The sequence below is a fragment of the Marmota flaviventris genome, chromosome 7 (genome assembly GCF_047511675.1).
Source record: "Marmota flaviventris isolate mMarFla1 chromosome 7, mMarFla1.hap1, whole genome shotgun sequence".
NCBI classification, from domain to species: domain Eukaryota; kingdom Metazoa; phylum Chordata; class Mammalia; order Rodentia; family Sciuridae; genus Marmota; species Marmota flaviventris.
In genome coordinates, this window is record NC_092504.1 from 43,269,379 (window position 1) to 43,293,695 (window position 24,317).

At 43.2% G+C, this 24,317-nt stretch overlaps 1 protein-coding gene across 1 annotated transcript in view; it reads left to right on the forward strand.

Annotated features, from left to right (window-relative positions):
* The window catches only part of Cracd (capping protein inhibiting regulator of actin dynamics), a 228,288-nt gene extending 206,408 nt beyond the window's left edge, over positions 1-21,880 (forward strand). The window contains exons 6-11 of the mRNA XM_071614303.1: positions 1,488-1,556; positions 3,881-4,063; positions 5,490-8,253; positions 13,812-14,002; positions 15,375-15,537; positions 18,911-21,880. Of these exons, the coding sequence (XP_071470404.1) occupies positions 1,488-1,556; positions 3,881-4,063; positions 5,490-8,253; positions 13,812-14,002; positions 15,375-15,537; positions 18,911-19,071 (3,531 nt within the window). The 3' untranslated portion in view covers positions 19,072-21,880. The remainder of the gene's footprint in view (positions 1-1,487; positions 1,557-3,880; positions 4,064-5,489; positions 8,254-13,811; positions 14,003-15,374; positions 15,538-18,910) is intronic.
* The last annotated feature ends 2,437 nt before the right edge of the window (positions 21,881-24,317 follow it).

Below are 24,317 nucleotides of genomic sequence, written 5' to 3' on the forward strand. Positions count from 1 at the left end.
CTTTTAGCAGCTAATATATGATGAGAATATTAAGAAAGATGCAAGTGATTTGCAGAGGAAAGCAAGGAAGGGAAGTGAAGGCTGGTCCATCCCATTGTTCATCTCTGCCTGGCCCTGATGACCCCTGGCACTCACATGTTGACACCCTTTGGGGTGGTGGGTGAAGCAGGGATGGATCCTTCCCTTGCAGTAGGTCTGAGATTGCTCTCCCAGCCTCTCCAATGCCAGGGTCACAGCAATAGCCACCACCTTGAGGCAGAGATTTTGTAAGGACTGAAGCAGCTTTTTCTGTTACCAATGATCTCATAAGTGCAAGGTGCCGTGGCCTTAGAAGAAGAAAGGATCTTTGTTCAGCAGACCTTGTCTTAGATGTGGGTGTTACGGAGATGGGCAAGATTTGCCCAGGAGCTGCTTCTAAGTAGTTTACACCCTAATGAGAAGGGAGTCACACAAGTCAACAAATAGATAAATATAATCATTTCAGATTGGGAAAAGTGTTGGCCACACAGAAAATAAACAGAGTAACGCAAAAGTGAATAACTTGGTGGGGGACAGGATACATCTCTGCATATGAAGTTGAGAGCAGACCAGGCAATGATAGATGGAAAACTATCCCAGCACAGAGAGGCCCAGGACAGGCCAAAAGAAGTCATCCCCAAAAGAGGACGAGGAAGCAGGCCAGATGGCCCAACTGGGATAGAAGGGAGGAGGTGGTGACGCCAGGTGGCGTAGACCATGGGGAAATGGTGAATTCTGTTTTGAAGGCAATAGGAAACCTCTGAGTAATGTTAAGCAGAGTAGTGTTTTAATCAGGTTTGTATTTTCTAAAGATTTTCCTAAGTGTGATGTGAAGAATGGACTTAGGTACAGCAAACTGGAAAGGAAGATCAAATCCTTTTGTATAAAATAGCACCACAAGACATAGCAGGTCTACTAGTCTGAAACATGCAAACGACCTACTAGGGTGCTCTCAGAGGGTGCCTAGGTCACCGGGTGTGAGTCTTCAGCCTTTCCCTTCTCCTTCCCTTCTGTGGTTTTGTTCCCCTCCCTGGGCTTTCACCTTCTCAGCCCTGCCCTTTGCATCCTTGCTTAGAGGGGAGAGATCTGACAGGTGAAGGGGGGAAGAGAGCCAGCAAAGGCGAGAGCTCCAAGGTTGGAGGCCATGTGTGTAACGCAGCTCCGTTTCCCAGGTAAGGTGGCTGATGAGCCGCCCAGAGCTTCTCTCAGCCAGTGGACAGAAACACACAGCTGAGGTGGGGACTACCCAGGTGGGAGTGCATTGAACTCGGGAAGAGGATGGTGGCCCCTCTGCACCTCAGGTAGTCCTTGTCAGCAAAGTCCTCACGGTGACTCGTGCTGGTTCTTTGAGGCCAGCTGACCCCTGTGTGGGGGGAGGCAGCCCTGCCCAGGCCCCAGCCAGTGTCTAGTTATTTGCCCAGAACTTCCTGTTCCTGCGTTTGACTCGAGCGCTCTCTCTACTGTTCCAGTCCAGTGATACGCCAAGTTCTCCGAGTCCTCTGAATCTTCCTGGAGCTGGAAGTGAGATGGAAGAGAAGGTAATAGGATTTGAACTTATTTGTTGAGCTTCCTTACTTGAACTTCCATTTTTCCTTCCTACTCCCCCAAATATACTGCTTCATTTTCCATTCCTAACTGTCGCCTTCGTATGTTACTTTAAATGTCTTCAACATGCAACTAGTGGTAGAGGCTGGTGCATCTGTTTCCATGGCAATGCAACTGCTGGAACTGAACCCTGCTCTGAAAAATAGCCACACTCCCAGCATGCTCTGGGGTCTTACAAGTTGGTCGTCTTTCTAAATGTATCACATCCTTCAAGACACTGTTAATCTGCTGAAAAAGCTATTCTATAATAGGTGGAGATACCCAAGTCTGTAAGGAACGGTCCTCTTAGAGATGTGAGAAACGAAAGAGCTGACCTTGTCCTTTCTCTACTTTTACATAATATTTTTTAAATGTTTTGGTGTCTCTTTTAAACTTAGAGCTTTACCTACAGGAGTCTAGGGAGTCTAGAACCGTTTTCCTGAGCACCTTTCTGTAGGAGCGGATCTGCTCTGACGAGGACTTTTCACCTGCACAGGGAACCAGGCCACTTCCCAAGATCCTTTTATTCCCATAAAAGGAATGGCTCAAGATGGTGCCACCACCAAGACAATGACGAAGCCTAGCTGGGATAACTAGATACAGAGCATGGCACTTCAATCTCAACTCCAAGTGCTTATCTCTGTCTTCAATCTGTCACTTTGGCTCTGACTCCTTTTCCTCGTGCATCTCATAGGGGATGGAAATAAATGTTTAATTTGTCTCTTCTCAACAATAGCTCAGAATTTGATACCTATTATAAAAAGATAGCCATAAATAAATGAAAGCTACAAGGCCAAAGTACTGGAATTATTTTTCAGTACTTCTAGTCATAAATTTATAATGCTCTGGGCTTCCATTTTGCTCCTGGTGCTAGCTTGGTCTTTTATCTTTTGTGCATAAATATGGAGGGTAATTACAAAAAGCAGGCCCTTCAGCTAAACCTCATCAACTCTGCACTGCCAGCACAAGCACAAACACATGAACCCTGTCCCTTCCAGTCCAGGGCTGCCCTTGTGTGTGCAAACTGCCGACTGTGGCAGATGGGGCTGTGAGCACCCCCTGCTGCAAGTTGGCATTGTGTACCCAGGAGTCCCTTTCTCACCATCTAAATTCTCTGCAGTTACAGGCCTGGCTTCCTACCTTCTCATTTAGTGTGGCTTCTTGTTCAGGTGCCACGGCAGCTCGGATCTTTCTAAATGTGTAATCTGAGACAGTGGGTTTTTTTAGTGGTTGCATTTGTATTCCAGAACTGCAGTCTGTTCTGCAGTTCATCCTTTGAAGAATTGCACCTGCCCAAGAGGCACATTTTCACCACTTTTTTTTTCCACCAGAAACCTTTTTCTTTCTTTATTTATTTCTTTATTTGTAACTGGGTTTTGAGCCCAGAGGCACTTTACCATTGAGCTACGTTGAGCCCGGTCCTTTTTATTTTTTATTTTGAGACAGAGTCTTGCTAAGTTGCTTAGGGCCTTGCTAAATTGCTGAGACTGGCCTTGAACATGGGAATATGGGCATGGACCACCACACCTAATTTAGGGCCCTTTTTCTTTTAGCTTTTTGGTACACTCAGTACTCTGTGACTTTGGAATGATTATGTCAAAACATTTTTGCCAAGTCCTAGATGGGAACATTATACTTTACTTTGCCTTCATTCCTTGAACAAGTATGTACTGATCACTTACCAAATGAGATTTTCTGCTTGAGCAGAAAAAGAACTGGGACAGAGATGAAAAAGATTCCTTCCTGCCTTGAAGGAACTGAAGTCCTACATAGGAGCAGTGTACATGTACACAGTGTCTGAGAGTTAAAGAGTTCTTAGCACAGAGGTGATCTCGTCCAGGAACCAGCAACCACTAATCATTTTAGGCTTGTGACGTTAAGCCACACAGCATGACTCTCCTTTGTGCTATCCTTTGTAGCACAAAAGCAGTCAAAGACAGTGGGCATGGCTGTGGACCAGTAAAATTCTGTTTATCAAAAATAGGCTGCAGGTGCTTTGGCTCTCCATTTACTATAACCCATATCAATCAGAGTAGGAAAATTAGTCATATAAAGATTAAATGACTCGCACAAGTAAATACAGTCACCATTGGCAGAACAAATAGCATCCTGTCCTTTGATTCCAAAACTAGGGCTCATTTCACTGTACTCCAGCCCTCCTGCTTGCCAGTGTTTCCTGGGCCAAGCTGGGCAGACACAAGATAGAGCGCTGCTGTCGCTGGATTCCCTGCAAGGCATTCTGATCCAGACTGACCTTATATCTTAATCTGTGCTGTAGGTTGCTCCAGTTAAACCGTCTCGGCCAAAAAGACACTTCTCTTCTGCTGGCACCATTGAAAGTGTCAACCTCGATGCCATCCCCCTGGCCATCGCTCGCCTGGACAACAGTGCTGCCAAGCACAAACTGTCTGTTAAGCCAAAAAACCAGAGGGTGTCAAAGAAGCACAGGCGGCTTGCCCGGGTGCGTAGAGCATGTCCTGGCTGACCTGACAGGTGCCCTTGCTTGCTGGGCACTAATTCTGCCAAGTGCATTGGTGTTGGGGTGGAGCCCTAGAAGGATCTAGGTCTCTGCACATTGGGAACTTGAGTGTACCTGCATGTGGGAATCTGCAGGTCTGTCTCCACTGCCCTTTCTGAGATGAGGCTGGTGGACCTCAGAGGGGGAGGTCACGGGTAGAGAGCTTGCCTTTCTAGCCAAAAGGCCTTTAGTCTGACTAGGGTAGACTTCTAAGCACTGGGCTTCAGGGGACATTAATGAAGTTCAAATCTCTCTTATTCTTTTTGTGTGTATATGTTGGGGGAGGCAGATACTAGGGATTGAATTCAGGGGTGCTCTACCACTGCACTACATCCCCTGCCTTTTTTTATTTTTTATTGTGAGACAAATTTCATGAAATTGCCCAGACTGAGCCTCAGACTGGCCATTGCTCCACCTCAACCTCCCAAGTAGTTGGAATTATAGGCAAGCACCACATGCCTGACCCAAATCTCTTTCTTTGTTCATCTTCCTACTTTTTTTAATGTTTATTTTTTATTTTTAGGTGGACACAATATCTTTTATTTTACTTTTATGTGGTGCTGAGAATCGAACCCAGTGCCTCACGCATGCTAGGCGAGCACGCTACCACTTGAGCCACATCCCCAGTCCCCATCTTCCTACTTTTGGGCTATCTATTTTCCTGGTGTTCATTTATATTAAGAAAAAGGAATTTGGAAATGACAGAAGGGCTAGAGGGTAGACCATAAAGAGGAAGTTTTTCCCTCCCAGTTTACTCTTGCTTGGTGTGACCCTTGCCTGATTTCACCTTCACACTATTCCATATTCTATCCATTGAGGAAACTTCCAAGATTCCTAATGGAGACCTGAAGCCTCGAATAGTTCTGGATACTACATAGGCCATGTTCTTTCTTATACATCCCTATTATGCAGTTTATAAATTAGACAAGAGATTAATTTATAAATTAGGTAAGAGATTAACAACAATTATAACAATTTACTGTAATAAAAGTAAATGTTGGACACAGTGGCATACACCTGTAATCCCAGCTGCTGGGGAGGCTGAGGCAGGAGGATTTACAAATTCAAGTCCAGCCTAGGCAACAGTGGCGGCAAGTCGTCATCTGAAAGGAATTAAAAGAGAGAGAGAGTGTGTGTGTGTTTGTGTTATTTAAAATGTGTAAATTATTCCAGGAACTTCCATTTAATATTTGGTTAAGGGCAGGTAACTGAAATCATGGGAAGCAAAACCTTGGATAAGGGGAGACTGCTGTGTGAGAACACCTGTCCCTTTTGAGACTGACAGGGCCGCCTGCATTGTGAATAGGAAGAGTAAGGGTTTTCTGCGAGAAAAGTGAAAGACTAATTCTATTTCCCTTCCCCCTGTTAGGATCGACAAAATGAACCAGGTGGCCTTGATAGGCAGCCTTCCCTGGACCAAAATGGACACCCAGGAGAAGACAAGCACATGTGGCTTGAAGAGGAACCGCAGCTGCTGGATTCTGAGGAAGAGAAGAGACACCAAGAAGACTACTGGCGAGAACTAGAGGCCAAGTGCAAGAGGCAAAAGGCAGAAGCAGCAGAGAAGAGACGCCTGGAAGAGCAGAGGCAGCAGGCCCTGGAGAGGAGGCTGTGGGAAGAGAACAGAAGGCAGGAGCTCTTGGAGGAGGAGGGCGATGAAGTGGGGGGCGAAGAGGAGGAACTCCAGATAGAAATGGAAAAGGAAAGGGGGCCTGGGGAAGGGCTGCAGCGGGGCCCAGAAGAGCAAGGTTGTCGAGAACAAGAGCAGAGGGAGCCGGAGGACGGAGAGCGCCTGGAGGCTGAGGAACGGAGTCCCCTGCAGGAAGAGGCCCAGCGGCTGGAAGAGCTGAGGCAGCGCGTGGCCGAGAGGCAGCGTGAAGCCGAGAGGCAGCGGCAGGAAGAAGAAAAGGAGTTGAAGGAACTCCGAAGGCTGGAGGCGCAACGGCAGGAGGAGGAGGCCAGAAGGCTAGAGGAGCAGAGGCAGCGGGAGGAGCTGGAGGCTCAGAGAAGGTGGGAGCAGGAGGAAAGGAAACGACTGGAGGAGCTCAGACAGCAGCAAGAGGAAGAGAAGCGAAGACAAGAGCTGATATGGCAGGAGGAAATGGAGGCTCCTGGGCCGCAGGAGGCCCCGAAGGAGCTTGGGGATACGCTACAGAGGCCACAGAGACCGGAGGAAGAGAGGCAGCCACAGGTAGAGGCCCGCAGAGGCCCGAGGAGCGCCCTGCAGAATGGCTTTGAGGAGAAGCCAGAAGATGGAGAAGACCTAGAACTCAGAAGGCAACGAGAAAGCTCCGAGCAGGAGCAGAAGCAAGACGCGGGGCAGGCAACAGAGCAGCCTGGGAAGAGGGGCGACTTTCGCGAGGATGATCGTCGCGTCGTGGAGGACCGGAGAGAATCAGCCAAAATGGACCCTCCCCAGCAGCAAGAGGAGCAAAAGGAAGAAACGCTGCCCCTGGGGGAGAAGAACGAAGCCTCCACTCCAGAAAAGGAGAGAAAGGTGGAGGAGCTCAGGTGGCAGGAGGTGGATGAGAGGCAGACCATGCCCAGGCCCTACACGTTCCAGGTGTCCTCCGGAGGGAGACAGATTCTCTTCCCCAAGGTCAATCTGACCCCCGTGACCCCCGCCAGGGACGCGGGACCCAGCCCGGCTGCGCAGGAACCCAAGGCCCCCAGAGCCAGCGCGGCCTCGCACGCCCTGCCCTCCACCCTGAGCATCCCCCATACCGCCATCCTGGTCACTGGAGCTCAGCTCTGCGGCCCCGCCGTCAACCTGAACCAGATCAAGGACACGGCGTGCAAGTCCCTTCTGGGCCTGTCGGAAGAGAAGAGGCACGTGGATGTCCCTACTGTGGAACAGCCCGTCCGCGCCCCGGGCGAGTCCCGGGGAGGCGGCGGGAAAGCCAGGCCTCCGCAGGAGTCGCAAAGCAGTGTGACCGCACTGGCCGAGTGGGCCTCCATTCGGTCCAGGATCCTGAAGAACGCCGAGAGCGAGCCGCGCGGCGACAGAGAGCAGGCAAAGCCAGCGGAGGAGCCCACTCCCAGGGCCCGATCTGACTCCCGCGGGAACCTCCGCAAGACCCCGCCCGTGAACGCCAAGTTCTCCATAATGCCCGCCTGGCAGAAATTCGCAGACGGTGGCACCGAGACCCCCAAACAGAATACGGAGGCAGAGAGCATTAGAAAAAGACCCGGGCCCGGCGAAGAGACAGCGCCCCCGCCCTCGCCTGTTAGTACCCAGGAGCCCCGGAAGGGTCCAGAGAAGCCAGAGGTGCGCCACGAGCCAGCAGACACCACAGAGGGGTGCAAATTTGCCAAAGACCTTCCATCTTTCCTTGTTCCAAGCCTGCCTTCCCCTCCGCAGAAAGCGGTCCACACGGAATCCACAAGCACTGCGCACAGCGAGGCCACAAGTGGTGTAGCAAAGCCAGACCCCGGGATGCCAGGTGCAGAGGAAAAAGCCTCACCTTTTGGAATAAAGCTGAGAAGGACCAACTACTCCTTGCGCTTCCACTGCGACCAACAAGCGGAACAAAAGAAGAAGAAGAGGCACAGCAGCACGAGTGACAGTGGCGATGGGGGGCTTCCTGCCGGGGCCAGCGCCAATGCAGACAAAGAGACAGAGGGCGTGGCCCCCAAGCCTGGCCCATCCCTCCCCCAGGAAAGGAAGCAAGTCCTAACCCCTCGAAGGGACTCTGCTGAAATCCCTGCCAGCCACCCTCCTCCTGCAGCCCAGCTGGGACCCCCACCGTCCAGCAGCCAGGCCCCAGCTCCAGAGCACGACAAGGGAGCAAACAAGATGCCATTAGGGCAGAAACCAGCACTGGCTCCCAAGCCTGCCAGCCAGACCCCGCCGCCATCCCCGCTCTCCAAACTAAGCAGGCCCTACCTGGTAGAGCTGCTGGCTCGCAGAGCTGGGAAGCCAGACTCTGAGCCCAGCGAGCTGTCCAGAGAGGGCCAGGAGGGCCAGGAGAGCAGTGGTACCCAGCCACCATCACCACCACCCCCAGAGGAAAGGAAGGGACAGAAGAGGGAAGAGGATGAGGAAGAGGTGCTGGAGAAGAAACCTTCTTCCCCACCTCTGTCTACCACTCTGCTAGAGAGACCTTCCCAAACGCCTGAGGCAGGGAGGAAAGGTAGGTATTGTAAGGTGGAGCCTTGGTCTCTGTCCAGCTCATATATGCAAGAGCCTCAAATGCTGGCTGGAGTAGCCAGTGACTGATAGAGGCCAGACACCATTCTCAAAGGACACTCACTCATAGTCATAGTGAGACCCTTGTTATTTGATATGAAATATAGTCCTAATTAACAAAGATGTCATTAACCATTCTAAGGGAGATGTGCAGTGATGGAAAAAAAAAAAAAAAAAAAAAAACCTAGTTTCCTGGACCAGTGTCTGTGCTCTGCCTCTGGGCAGTAGCTGCACTGAGGTGGGAGGTTAGGGGCTTCAGACATCCCATCCTGTCTGTGGGTCCCCTCTATGAATTCTCAGCTTTCACTTAATTTTATGTAAAATGCCCTGCAAATGCAGCCTCACATCCTCCCCAAAGTCTTGCCATTGTGAAGTCCTCCTATAAAGAAATTTCAGAGCACCCTTTACTTCTGGCCAACCATGATGATTCTTTTCTTTCTCTTTCTACATATGTATACTTTTTCTTTTTTCTCTGAACTACATCCTTTTTATTTTGAGACAGGGGCTTTCTAAATTGCCAGGGTTGGCCTCGAACTTGCAAACTTCCTGTCTCAGCCTCCTGAGTAGCTGAGATTACAGGCATGTTCCACAGCACCCAACTCCTAACATCCCTTTTAAATTATCCACTTACCTAGCTTGTTTTTCTGAATGCACATGTTGAGCAGCAGCTTCTAGACTGTTTCTCCCTAATGATTTCTGTTTGTCCTGCTGAATGATGGGTCCATTTTTAGTTTTGACATTAGCTTTTGTGTTGTTACTTTTCTGGCATCTGCAGATTCCCTCTCAAGGCTTGGCCTGTTCTGTTGCTCACTTTCTCTCTCCCTGAAGAAAGAAAGCTCATGCTTGCTTCTTTCTTTTAGACATGATCCTTCAATTATTGTAATTTTCTCACCAAAACTATTATTGCCCAGCATTCAGATTTTGGGCTGTCAGTATCTGCCAATTGAATTTTTCTTGATACAGGGAAAAAAAAAAAACATAGAAGCAAGACCCCACACACACCCCCGCCTTATGAGACCTGCTGCCTCCATTCATGGGTGTTTTGCTATTCAACTTGCTGCCAGGGCTGACCAGATTTGTTCAACTGAACACCCCGTCAGGATAAAAATGTTAAGCATAGACTTCAAATTTATTTGTTGGTCGTATACATGTGGTACCATCATTAACTAGCGCCCCTGGGACATCATGTATATTTGGAGTGAAGTTCATTGTAACAACAGTGGATGCTTTGCAAATCATGGTGCCATGTTTTATTTTCTTTGGCCAACTTCTTGTCAAATCTGATCTCTTCATAAAGTGGCAGGCAAAGAGCTCTGCTATTTTCTGATGCTTGCATTCTGTAGTAAATTGAATCTAAGGAGTTCTTTTATGCCATTTGTCCATTCTGTAAAAGATCATTTAGTTAAAAGAGATAGGATATTCCATGCAATCATCTAACTATGGAACCTTCCACTATGCTAAAAGCAAGAATTAGTGAGAACAACGATGCCGGTCCTTCCCAACCTCCCCCAACATCCCCCACAATGTAGCCCTCCCAGCTTCCCTCATGATTCTTTAAACATCCTATTTGTTATATATAGTCTTTGGCTATGTGGGCTAAGTGAGTATGTCAGTATGTCTGAGTATTAAATATTAGAAAAGCATTTTTTATTTTTATACTTAGGTTTTAAAATAGATAAGTAGAAATTCTAATCATTTCTTTCTTCACCCCAGTGAATTGTCTTGCACATCCCCTAGGGTGTAGGCGCCCTTTTTTGAAGACCACTGCTTTACAAAGAGGTTTGAGTTCTGGAGGCTGAACAGGCCTCCAGAATATGTAGGCCACGCCCTCTGCCACTCCCTCTGCCAAGCCACTGTATTGATTTTGAACCCACCTCATGGGAATGGGTTGTACTATGTACAGACTTTGATTACTGGTATCATCTCATTCTAGAATTCCTACCTATTGTGGTATGCAGAACAGATAAATAATTAAGTACACCTTTCTCCAAGAAATAACCTTTGGGAGTAGTGATTTGAACCCTGTAACTGCAGGTGTCACTTGCCTGTCCCTTAGAATTGGAAGACAGGAACTTGAGTTCACTGAGTTTAGAATGAAAGACAATAGGTTTAAATTGCAACAAAATCAATTTTTAGTTAGGAATTATAAACTTGCTTCCTAAAAAAGTTATGCAGTTGACAGAGAGCATCCCTGTCTGGTAAAACCTTGATAAAATGAAAGATTTCATTGTGTTTGGATGATTTCAACAGCAGTCCTTCTTTGGATAACTTCCAAGTACATTTATTTACACTGTTCCTGAGACGCTCACTAGCACATATGTTAGATAGTTTGGGCTCTGTTTTGTAGATGTGGACAACAGTATCTGTAAAGTTGGGTGTTTTCCTGGCGTCCACAGTGGTAACACCAGCATGAGTTCTTTCCTACGATAAATTTTCTCCCCGTCACTCTACAGCTGCCCCTGGTAATCCTCACCTGGCATTTGTAAAATTCTGAAAGCCTTTGAACACTTTTTACAGCTAGGGATGGTGGCACATACCTGTTATCCCAGCAACTTAAGAAGCTGAGGCAGGAGGAATGCAAGTTCAAGGCCAGCCTGGGCAATTTACTGACACCCCTATTTCAAAACAAAATTTTAAAAATGGGCTGTAGATGTAGTTCAGTGGTAGAGAACTGTACTCAGTTTCAAGCACTGAAAAAAAAATTGTCGATCTGTAGGAGTTGGTTTTTTGTTTCGTTTTTTAGGTTTTTTTGTAGTTTCAGTCCCTTTTCTATTATTAAAAATCCCTCATTTTCAGTAACAGTAGCCTCATGTTAGTAACTAATAAGTTCCATCCAGAGTAATAATAATAAAAAGGTTTTTTTCAATTAAAATGTCTCCCTTCTGGGACTTGGGATGTGGCTCAAGTGGTAGCGCACTCACCTGGCATGCGTGAGGCACTGGGTTCCATCCTCAGCACCACGTTAAAAAAAAAAATAAATAAAGATATTGTGTCCACCTTAAAAAAAAAAAAAAAAAAAAAACCTAAAAAATAAATATTAGAAAAAAAATGTCTCCCTTCTCCCACCTGGCCTGCTTAGGTCTGAAATCCCTTAAGTGGGGATGTGGACATGGCCAGTTCTCCCTTTGCTTTCATCCCAGAAACTGGCTCTGGAGCTAGAGGAAAGGAAGGGAGAGAGGTGAAACATTTTGAGGTTCATTCTTCTTGGGTGCAGTGCTATTTCTTCTGTGGGTTCCTCAGATGCCTCGCCTGTCTCCCTCCACTTTTTCTCCTTCTCTGCAATGCTCAGTAGATCTCCTCCAATCTCCTCTTCCCCCTGCGCCCTGGTTCTCAATCCATCTGCCCATCTCTGTCTCATAGCCCACCTGTGGACCCCAGACACCACTCACACAGCCTTTGCCCCAGCATACACTCTTCTCCATCTGTCAAGAGGAAGACACTTTTATTCTTCTTCCCATTTTTTGAGAAAGGAGAAGCACTTTTATGGATATATGATTGGGGAGAAACACTGTGAGTCCAAGGTAGCTTCATCCAAACCACAGATTCTGTATCCCTAATACACCCCACCATCACAGAACTGCAGCCACCATCTCTCCTCCACCTCTGACCCCAACCAGAGGTTTGGGTTTTTTTTTTTCATTTTAGTCAATTACAAATGTATTCAATTATATTTTGAAGGCATTTTTGACCCTTATGATAAGCACCAGTCAATGTTTTTGGCAGGCTGCTTCAGACTGAAATTTTAGTTCAAAATTCTCTTTTGTATGATAGCTTTTATATGAAAATCATTTAGGTCTTGGCAGTTTGGTTAGAAGTTTTACAAACAAGTGCTCCACAATTCTTGGGTGGGAAACAGGAACTCATCAGGTTAGTTCCAGTATATGTAAACAACTCAGTACCGAAGAAGCTTGAGGGGCAAAGACTTTTTTCAAATTTTCCAGTTAACTGAAAAATTGTCAAAACTCTCCTTTCAATTTCACTTTTTTATTTTGTTTTTAAACCTTCTGATTTAAATATTTTTTCTTTTTTAAATTGTTTTTAGTTGTAGTTGGACACAATATCTTTATTTTATTTATTTTTATGTGTTACCTCACACATGCTAGGCGAGTGCTGTACCACTGAGCCACAACCTCAGCCCTGTTTTGTTTTTCTTTCTTGTGTTAGATCATACCTGAATCTTTATTTGATGATTAGGGACATTGCAATGTGCAAGTTTCATTATGAGGATAAATTATCTATGTACAGCCTTATAGAAGATGGAAAATTAAGCAGGGGGCCTGAGTTTGTAGCTCAGTGGTAGAGCGCTTACGTAGCATATGCAAGGCTCTGGGTTCTATCCCCAGTCCCAAAAAGAAAAAGGAAAATTAATTAGAATCTGCTTTTATTGCCTTTATTATTGTTGTTGTTTAAATTCCTCATTGAAACTTTCTAATTTGTTTTCTCATCATTTGGTCTTTGTCCTCACCCTGGAGCACAATATAAAAAAGTCAGTTGACCAAGAGCTCTGGTGGCAAGATTCTGGACTATCAAAGAGTAAACTTCTGTCGGATTACAAAAGAACAGGACTAGAATAAGCCCCTTTCCTTTGACTTGGTAAAGAATCCAATTCAAGAATGATTGTCTCTTTACTTTTTACTTGAGAGTAAAGAAGAGGAACCTTTGTCTCATAGACATAAGTAATAGTTACAGCTCATTTTTGTAGAGTGACAACTATATGCCAAGCATTGTTCTAAATATTCCGATCACCAATATTGTTCCAAATATCCTCATCAGATAAGTCATGTGCTATTATTTTCATTTTATTTATTAGAGAACTAAAGGTAAAGTAGCTCTTCTACAGTCACAAGATCAAAGCCAGACCTGCCCAGTGTCAGAGCCCCATACTTACTCTGATACCAACCACCACCTGCCAGGTGTGAATCCCCCATTGCAGTGACTGGAAGGCAGAAGACTCAGGCACAACTGGTTTACTGTGGATGCTGGTACTCCCAGCAGACAGATGAGGGCATCGGACCAAAATCATGGGATTCTTCCTGTGTTCCTCAGAGCCTTGCTACCCTCAGCAGCTCCTGAGGCAGAGCAGTGCCTGTTTGTCTTTCAAACATTGGGGTTCCACATAGAATGTTGTCTGCAAGAGTGGTGTGCAGGGACATGGCTATTGCTAAAAAATAAATTTCATTAAAGCAGTGAATTCAAAGAAAAACAACCTTGAGCCATATAACTGTCTTGGTCTCCTGTAGACATGAGATTTGATGACACTGAAAATTTATTTTTCTTGCAAAGTAGCTTCTTCCATGTCTAAGGAAGAGAAATGCCCCTTTTTCTATTGATCAAAGATGATACTTTCCCACCCAGTGGAGCCCCTCAGGCAACAGCACAGATTTGTGTGAAGAAGGAATGTTTCCTAGGCTTATTAATATGCCACAAGACTTAGGGGATAAGGAACTGAGACAAGTTAGCAGTTAATTTCACAGCCAACCTCTTTTGTCTTTTTCCCCACAGAGAAGCCGGTGCTTCAGAGTAGGCACTCTTTAGATGGCTCCAAAATTACAGAGAAAGTTGAAACTGCCCAGCCACTGTGGATAACGTTAGCACTACAAAAGCAAAAGGGGTTTCGTGAGCAGCAAGCAACCCGAGAGGAGAGAAAGCAAGCCCGAGAAGCCAAACAGGCAGAAAAGCTCTCCAAAGAAAACGTGAGTAGCCTGCTCCACTGCTTTAATTTTGTTAGTCTAAGTTTGACCCTCTTTTAAGTCACAAGAACTAAAGAAAGAGAGGGAGACAGACAGACAGGAAGAGAAATGATAGGAGAGGATGATAGAGTTTATAGAAAGCAGAGTGGTAAATAAATTGACCACTTTTAAAATGGGGGACCAGCCAATCATGGTGGCATACACCTGTAATCCTAGTTACTTGGGAGGCTGAGGCAGGATGATTGCAAGTTCAAGCCCAGTACCACAAGAAAAGAAGAAAGGAGAGGAGAGAGAGGAGGGGAGTGGGCGTAGAAGGGGAGGGGATGAGGAGAGGAAGGAAGAATTGAAGGAACAAAGGATTGATCTGAGATGATATATACATAGTAGGGATCCACACACAACATAAGTATAGTAGTTCTCCTTATCTGAGGTTTCATTTTTCATGGTTACTTGAGTTCAACAGTGGTTCCAGAAATAACAATTTATGAGTTTTAAATTTATGAGTTTTAATAGTGTGATAAAATCTCATGCTATCCCATTCCATCCTTTGGGACATGAATCATCCCTTTGTCCAGTGTTTCTACACTGTATGTACTACCTCCCTGTTAGTTACTTGGTAGCCATCTTGGTTATCAGATCAACTGTCACAGTATCACAGTGATTGTATTCATTTTACTTAAGAATGGCCATAGGGGCTGGGGCTGTAGCTCAGTGACAGAGCACTTGCCTGTATGCATAAGGCACTAGGTTTGATCCTTAGCACTGCAAAAACAATAATAAAAACACAATAAAGGTATGCAATCCATCTACAATGACAAAAAAAAAATGGCCATGAAGCATAAGAGAAGTGATATTGGCAATTTGAATATGCCAAAGTGAAACTGTGGAGTATTTTATTGGTGTGTAAAGGTGAAAGTTCTTGACAATATGAAATATATCAACATTGCTAACATCTAAGGTAAGAACAAAACATAGTATATGAAGGGTTCATTACTGTCCATGATTTCTGCAATCTACAGGTCTTAGAATAGATCCCTCACGGATAAGGGGAGAGTACTGTATATGAAAAATATGAAAATGATTTTATTTGAGCAGCAGTCAGAGAGCAAATCCAGAGCCTGTTCTGTAACCTGATTTCATAGTCAGCTTGATGGGGCTTTTCTGGAGAATGACTTTCCTTCCTTGGTACACGGGCACTGAGCTGCTCCCTCACTGGGGGCCAGGCTTGAGCACACATTGCTCATAAGTGTGTCCCAGCCCTTCCTGTGGGAACAGAGGTCAGAGCTGGCAGATGGAACAGGACTTGAAGCTCTCCAGTTCAGGCATTTCCACGTCACAGGTTGAAAACATGCTTTCCCTGTCTCTGCCCACCCAGGTCAGTGTGAGCCCGCAGCCTGGAAGTGGCAGTGTCAGCAGAGCAGGTTCCCTGCACAAATCCACAGCTCAGCCAGAAGAGAAGAAGCCTGAGACTGCAGTGTCCAGGCTCGAGCGCAGAGAACAACTGAAAAAGGCCAACACTCTCCCTACATCTGTGACAGGTAGGGAGCTGGTCCATTCCTGTTTGATTTTGGTTACACGTTTCTCTTAGGACATGCTTAATTTCCTATATGTTCTCACTAGCAAGCACTTTGGGCATCACAGAGTGAAGTCTAGAACCCCATTCATAAACTTGCATATTGATAAAGCTCATCCAATAAAGACCACCAGGAACTTGCCTTCTATCAGTGGTATGATGGTAAATGTTTAGCCATCAGCTCTTCTGGGCGTGGAGAAACCTCTTAGTAGCATTTGCCATTTTCCATGGTGTAAATTCTTCCACTGTGGCCAATTTGAAGCTACTAACGTGACATTAACTGGTCAACTGGCCTAATTTTTTTTTTTTTTTTTTGATGGAGGAGTCAGGAATTGAACCCAAAGTGCTAGGGATGTGGCTTAGTGCTAAAATGCCCCTGGGAATCCCCAGTATCCCCAGAAAAAGAAAAAAAAAGATAAATGAAATCTCATATCTAAAATCTCCTACCTTGGAGCTCTACACCTTAGTTGGAAGTGGAAACTGCTTCTTTGTGTCCTAGTGACCCATGGTGGCTCAGATGCTCCAGGCAAAACTATGACGGTCCCTTCTCACTGCTGTGATTTTAAACAGCATTTCTTTTTTTTTTTTTTTAAATATTTATTTATTTTTAGTTTTCGGCGGACACAACATATTTGTTTGTATGTGGTACTGAGGATCGAACCCGGGCCGCACGCATGCCAGGCGAGCGCGCTACTGCTTGAGCCACATCCCAGCCCCTAAACAGCATTTCTTATAGTCTAAGATTTGCAGTTAAGTTTCTCAGCACTGTGTCCTTGATGTTAATTAACAACAGGAGTTTTGGGGTTTGTTTGTTTGTTTAGTATATATGTTGCCAAAGCAATAACAATTTTCATATTTTCCTAACACATAAAAGACACTTTTTTTAAAAAACAATCTTTATTCTGTTAAAAGATAAAATGATCCAATAGTTTCCACTGTTTTCTTATTACAACTCACATGGAAGATAGATGAATCTGAACATATTTCCTCCCAGGAGTTAACATAGCATCTCTTTTCCCTATTTGGCAGCAATGTTGCCCAAAGAGCATCTATCTTAGTCTATTTTCTGCTCATGTAACAAAATACCTGAAACTTCATAGTTAATAAAGAGGGTCTCTCTCTCTTTTTTTTAGCTCATAGATAAGGAAATCCAAGATTAGGCAGCTGCATCTGGTGAAGGCCTTTTGCTATTAAGGTAGAAAGAGGATGGGCAAGCCGGGCATGGTGGCACACACCTGTAATCCCAGCAGCTTGGGAGGCTAAGGAAGGAGAGTTCAAAGCCAGCCTCAGCAACTTAGTGAGACCCTCAGCAACTAAGCAAGACCCTGTCTCAAATAAAATTTTTAAAAGGGCAGAGGACATGGTTTAATGGTTGAGTGCCCCTGGGTTAAATCTCCAGTACCAAAAAAAAAGAAAGAAAGAAAGAAAATGGATGGGCAAGTGGGTGGAAAAGAGAAAAGGGAGGTGAATTTATGTGCTAGCTAGACTATTCATGTAATAAAAACATTCATCATCTATTCAGAAGGCTTGCCCCCATGACCCAAGAACCTTCCTGTCAGCACCACTTTCCAACACTGTCACACTGAGGAATTAAGTTTCCAAAAGATGAGCTTTGGGGGTCACAAACTGTAGCAGTGTCCCAACCACCAGGCCACGCTTCTCTCTGGTTACCTGGTCCCTGAGATCTGGCTATATAAAGAGGTCTCAATATTAAACATGTATTTACTACTTGGTGAAATGGTGGGGGTGCTTTCTGTTTGAAAAAACATTTTAGAACACTGTAATTTCTCTAGAAACTCCATAGGCATTATCATTGGCTTTTACATATAGGAATTAAAGATAGGTAGGATGGCAGCAGGAAGGGAAAGAGGGAATTTCTTTCAAAATAAAATAAAAGCTCTGAAATTGAAGAGCGCATACCTTTCCCTGCCTGATTGGAAGTACAAAAGGGAAATCACAACTCAACAGTGGCTCCAGTTTAATGAAACAGACATTTTCTGAAGTATTTGTCTTTCAATCACTATTGCCTGAGTTCTAGAAGCATATGTGTAGGCAATGGGGTGGGGGCGGGGGCAGTCACTAAATGTGATCCAAAGAGAAGATGTGAACCCTCTCACTTTCTCACAAAACTCTCTCGCAGAAGCCTGTAAGCTCTGGTAAAGATGTGAGAGCTACTGGGGTTGTGGCTCAGTGGTAGAGCACTTGCCTTGCACATGTGAGGCACTGGGTTCGATCCTCAGCACCACATAAAAATAAATAAATAAAGGTAGTGTTCATCTACTACTACAAAAAAAAAGAAGTGAGAGAATGCAAAGGAATTCCTAGAAGACTGCAAGTCACAAGAGCTGGCAGGATTCTTGAGACTCAGATGGAGGGACCCAGGGGATGTTTTGTGGAGGAGGCAGCTATTAACCCTGCCAGATTGATGGATTCAAACTGCTTTGATCTTTTTCTTTATGGGATTGATTGGTTGTATAACAGGAATTACAAAATTTGCCTTTATTTCTTGTATTCATGCAGGCATAGCTATTGTGTACAGAAAACTAGGCTTCTAGAAATCCACTGAAATTCGAACTTACTGCACTGTGATCACTGTAATTCTCTAAGCAAGTTATAACCACATAGCTTGCTTTCCCCAGATCTTCTCACTGAAGCCCACCTAGGAACTTGCCTCTCTTTTGTTTCAGTTTTCCTCATCATACCGATAATTCAAAATGTGCTTCTGCAGTAAGAGATGGGGAGATGTGGGCTACAAAATCTCATTTAGGGCTGGGATTGTGGCTTAGCGGTAGAGTGCTCGCCTAGCACATGCAAGGCCCTGGGTTCGATCCTCAGCACCACATAAAAATAAATAAAATAAAGATATTGTGTCCAACTACAACTAAAAAATAAATATTTTAAAAAATTTTTCATTTAGATAAGATACATATTTGTGCAACATGGTGCCTATGATTAATAAGAATCTATTCTTGAAAAATGCTAACAGTAGATTTTAAATGTACTCAGCACAAAAAGGTAACTTTGTGAAGGAATGCATGTTAATTAGCTATATTTTGCTATCCCACAATGTGTATATATATTTAAAACATTATGATATACACAGTATCTACATATAATTCTGTTAATTAATATTTATTTATTTATTTTTTTAGTTTTCGGCGGACACAACATCTTTGTTTGTATGTGGTGCTGAGGGTCGAACCCGGGCCGCACGCATGCCAGGCGAGCGCGCTACCACTTGAGCCACATCCCCAGCCCAATTCTGTTAATTAAAAAAAAAAATTTTTAATGTGGTTCTGACTTATTCCTTTCTCTTTTTGCTTCCAAACAAAATATAGTGGAGATCTCAGACTCAGCTCCCCCAGCACCACTGGTGAAAGAAGTCACCAAGAGATTCTCCACCCCAGATGCTGCCCCTGTGTCCACGGAGCCAGCCTGGCTGGCTTTGGCCAAAAGAAAAGCGAAGGCCTGGAGCGACTGTCCACAGATTATTAAGTAAAAAGTAACTCTTACCCATTCCTATTGCCTGTTATTGGCTCCTCTCTTGCCCTTTTTATTTATTTATTTTTTATATGAGGTAAAGAAACCAAGTTAGGGAAAAGAAGCATGTTTTATAGGTTCTATAATAATGTTTAGAAACTGAACTGGTGGTGTTCATTGTAAAGAGTGGATTTGCACAACCCTAGGTCCTGGTGCCTTGAGCTCCCCCTAATTCTCAAGAGTCAATTCCGTCCAAGGGACCACATGAAGCAAAATGTCCAAACTAATAGCTCCTCTTGAAAGCCTACCGTGCTCATCCCATGGTCCTTCCACATGTGTACACCCACACACCATTCAGGACATGTACTTTTGCCAACCTTTGTAATGTTTTTTTTATTCTCTACCCTTAATTTCTTCTATCCAAAACATGAGTGTTACCATATATTTGGGTGCATCTACTCTTTCTACAACAATGATAAAAGGATTTTATGTAAGTTAGAACAAGAATGCCTATCCTCCTGAAGGCAGTAACTGGGAATCACAAGGAGCAGTCTGCCTCCCAATTCTGTGCCCATGTCCAGTTTTCATGAATTCCCCTTCCCCAAAGCTATCAGATGGAAGGCAAATCCATTCACTCTTCTAGCACACTGTGGACCCACAATACCATCAACACAGTGTGAGTCTCTGTCATACTAGTACCCTCAAGGACATGTGAAACATGCGGCCCAGTTGGCTCCTAGGGAACATTTTTTATTTAATGTGGCAAAGAAAGGAGATCCTATATTAATTACAAGTTCTTGTTCTAGCTCTGAGACTCTCTACCTAGAGCATGTGGGTCATAAGGTATCCAGGCTACATCCCAGGCTTACTGAATCAATCCTGTGAGACCAGGGCCAGGAATGCACATGCTGGCAAGAATTCTTGAGGTGATGCTAATGTATCTAATGTTATGAACCTTGGGATTCACTTATTCTAATGTAGTCTCATTTTCTAGACTCTGAAGGGGCAGCTCATTCAAACAAAAGTGAGATAATAATAATAAACAGCTACCTAAACCAGCCATTAATTAGAAAGATACGTCAGGCTATTGACATTACATGTCTCTGAAGATTCCCTTTGGTCTTTAGGGAAAATTTGCAGAAAGCCAAGATTTGAAGCCTTTGTACTAAGGATTTCCTGCAGGAATTTTTTTTTCTTTGCTATAATTGAACAATTCATACTTAGAGTCAAATGTTCAGTAGCATTTAAAATTCAGAGTATTCACCTTGCTACCTTTAAAAAACATCTCAGAGTTTTAAGTGGCCTTGTTATTATCATACACATGTGCATACTAAAAAAGGATTTTGCAATTTCAAAGCCACACATATTTATTTTTATTTCCCTAAATTTGCTTTACACAGAACACAAACATACCAGCAAATCCTTTCCCACCACATACTGTGGCACTAACTTTATATTTCATGGTATTGGCATATTCCCCTTTTCATAGATTCTTACTCCAAAATGTAGGTGCAAATTCTTGGCCCAGTGCAGGGGGAATTACATCCATTTTCCTCTCCTACAAAAACATTTTATAGTATTCATTATTACTTTTCTAGTATACATTATTACTTTTACTCAATATGCAATGTGCTGTCCTTAAAGAAAGAATGACAGCAAAGTTATTCACCATATTGAAAGCACTTTCTTTCTAGAAACAATGGCTCAGCTTCACTGTAGCAGCTGGCATGTGTGGCCAAATGGATAGTTGTTCTCTTACAAATTGGATTTAATATTATATATACTGGACCTTCAAACTGTTAAGAATCAATGTAACATTTTTTTATTGCTACTGGAAGCAATTAATATCCCACTGCACGTTTTCCATGCTGATGCTCATTTCTAAGTCTTATGTGTAGGCATTTGTTAGTACAATGACTTCCTCACTGATAAAACACTTTTTAATGGGAATCGCCACCTAGAACACTGGAATTATAGTGCTAAGGTAATTCTTCTGAATTGACTTTTCCTTTCATCTTATCAGCTTTGGACAATATCACAGTAATGGCAGGGAACAGATGAGGAAATAAGATCATTAACAAAGAATGGAAGATTAGTCAAGTCTGTACTGGCTCAGGTCTCATACCAAGTAGGAGAAATGCCTGAGTTAAAAATGCTCCATCTATGTTTTTTTAAGAGTCTATGGGGTAAAGGCAGTCACCATATTTATTTCTAACAACTTCTAAAAGGTACATGTTTAACATTTCATTTACACATCACCCCAAATTTGCACTAAATACCAATGAAGTGTTATTTTGATTTAGTTGTGTTGTAGTCTTTTCTGAGCAACAAAACTATAGGAAAATTCTGTAAAACCATATAAAGAGCTTAAGAGTTTTTTTTTTTAATGGATGATTGTTAAATACATGAGGTTTTTGTTTTATTTTGAATTTAAATACACTTCTGGCAAAATTATAAATGATTAACCTCTGGTTCATAGACTTATATGTAAAACTAGAGTTTTTTGTTTACTTTTTTAATTTTTCAAGTGCAATTGTTTCTTACAAATATTATTACTATTAAATTATCAGTTTAGCCAGTTATCTGCAAATGTATAGTATGTATTGTCTCTTCTTGTGACATTTAGTTTAATTGCTTATTTTAAAGCAGAAATATTAGCTACAAGTGTCTTGCAATATTTTTACCAACAATAAAGCTAAGTAGAGACTTAATGAAAATACCTTAGTGTGATTTTAATATTATTTTGGGATTTTGGTTGTATAAAGTTTTAATGTAAAATGTCCATTATTGAAGGGGAAAAGATCTTTCAATAAAAAATACCAACAAGATCTTTGGCACTGGTGGATTTCCTTTTTAAGCTGAAGTTTATACTTATTTGATGACCATCTACAAGTAGTCTCAATTACAGAGCTATTGGGAAAAAGAATTTCAAAGTGTTTTATATAGTACTTAATTATACTTTTCCTAGGTATTTTGGAGAAAATAATTAACAGGGACAAATGTTTGTTTCAATCCTGAATGACTTGAGTCTCAAGACAAAATAATCCTATAGCCTCCTTACAGTGCAGACCATGTCCAGACAGGTCAGCTTTAGTCAAGAGCCTGTGACAGTGCAGCTGGGGCTGACTCACAGGGCTGGACCAGGGTGAAGTAAGGTCAATCAGGCACTTGCCTCAGGTGCCAAAAAACTCAGTAACTAGAGAATTTTATTTTAATGCAATATTTTAAAAAATCAAAATGCAAAAAAAAAATATTTTTAAATACCACAGTGGAAAAAAGTCCAAAATTTTAAGTCAAGTCAGGTTCAGGAGTACTGATTTTCCTTTTGCTGCAGGCTCCAGCGTCGCTCATCAGGGCACCCCACTCTCAGCCTTGCTCAACCCAAATGTGCACAAGAACTCCAAGTGATTAAGTGATTAAGGCTTGAGATACACTGATCTAAAAGGTGAAGACAGGTCTTTTAGACAGTCAACACTAACATCCCCTGCCTGGGGCACTGTTCAAGTCATGGGTCTTGATGGGAGCACCCACTTCCTACCACAGATGTGCTTTACTATACTGCTTTGAGGGTGTAGAACCTGTTTCACTTTAAATTGGAAGAGAATGAATTGGGAGCAACTGAACAAAAGATGGAAGAACTGTGAAGAAGCCTGTAGTGATGCCAGTCATGGGGAGCAATTCCCAGTATTAATGGAGGGAACCAAAAGTGGAACATTTAGAACTTAAAAGGATAGCAACCAACTTGTGAAGAATTTGAATAGGGCTCAAGCTATGTAGCCAGGAATGCCTAAAATCACCATAGATCAATTTGAAACTACACAGTGTGTGTGGCGGTGTGGGGGTGTGTTTGTGTGTGTGTATAAATTCTACATTGGTACTTTAGTTCACTTAAAAAATATCAATTATGAGGATGTAGTTCAGTAGTAGAGTGCTTGCCAACCTGGTCTGATCCCCAGCTACACACATAAACACACACCAACAACAAAAAGGAACTTAATTTGACAGTTCCTACCTTTGAAAAGCTTTTGCTGTAAATCTCAGTGTAAATAAGTGAATGGTGAATTGCATCACTGTCTGTTTCCAACCCATTGAGTTATATTTCGATCTTTTTTTCCCACAGAGGTCTTTTCTTAAAACCCAAACCCATACAACTGGCCTTTTAGGGTTCTCTACAGAAATATCATCAACAGGACTTTAAAAAAAAATGTGTGTGCATGTACATATGTGTGTGTGTGTATTTATATATGTATGTATATACATGTATTTATATGTATACATATATATATATATTAAAAGACTTCTTATACACAACATATAAAATATGTACCACTAATGTGAGTTCTCCACAGAAACATAACCAATAGGAGATAGGGAGAGATTAATTGATGGAATATGGGAATTAACTCATCTGACAATCGAAGCTGAGAAGTCCCATCATCTACTGGGAAAGCATGTGATATAATTCAGTCCAAATCTAAAAACCTCAGAACACGGGCCTGAGAAGCTAGGAGAGGTAGTAGTTGCTGGTGTAGGTCCCATAGTCCAAAAGCCCCCAAATCAAGAGCTCTGATGTCCAAGGGCAGGAAAGATGGTTACTCCAGCTCAAGAAGAGAATCTGTCCTTTTTCTGTCTTTCTGTTATATTTAGGCTCTTATCAGATTGGATAATGCCCACCCACAGTGGCCCATTGGTCAAGACAGACCTTCACTCAAGTTTATTGCTTCAAATTCAAATTTTAATCTGTTCTAAAAACACCCTCACAGGCACACCCAGAAATAGTGTTTTAACAACTATCTGCCCATCTGTCTTAATCCGTTTTCTATTATAACTGAATACCACATTACTACAGACTAGTTATTTTGCTCTTAGTTCTGAAAGCTGAAGTTTAAGAGCGGTAGCTGCATCTGACAAGGTTCTTTTTGTTGGAGGGGATTCTCTGCAGAGTCCCAAGCCTGTACAAGGCATCACATGTCAAGACAATGTCCTAGCTCAGGTCTCTTCTTATAATAAGCCACAGTCCAAAGGGATGAGGGCCCCACCCTTATGGCCTCACTTAACCTTAATCATCTCTGAAAGGTCCCACTCTAATTCCATCCTCAGATTAAGTTTCTACCTCTTAATACCTCACAATGGGAATCAGATTCCTATTTGAGTTCAGGTGGAACATTCAAACCACAGCAGCATCCCTTTGACTAATTAAAAAATTTTGACACCAAATTAACCTTCACACCTAATTAAAAGAAAGCACTACAAAATATATTGATG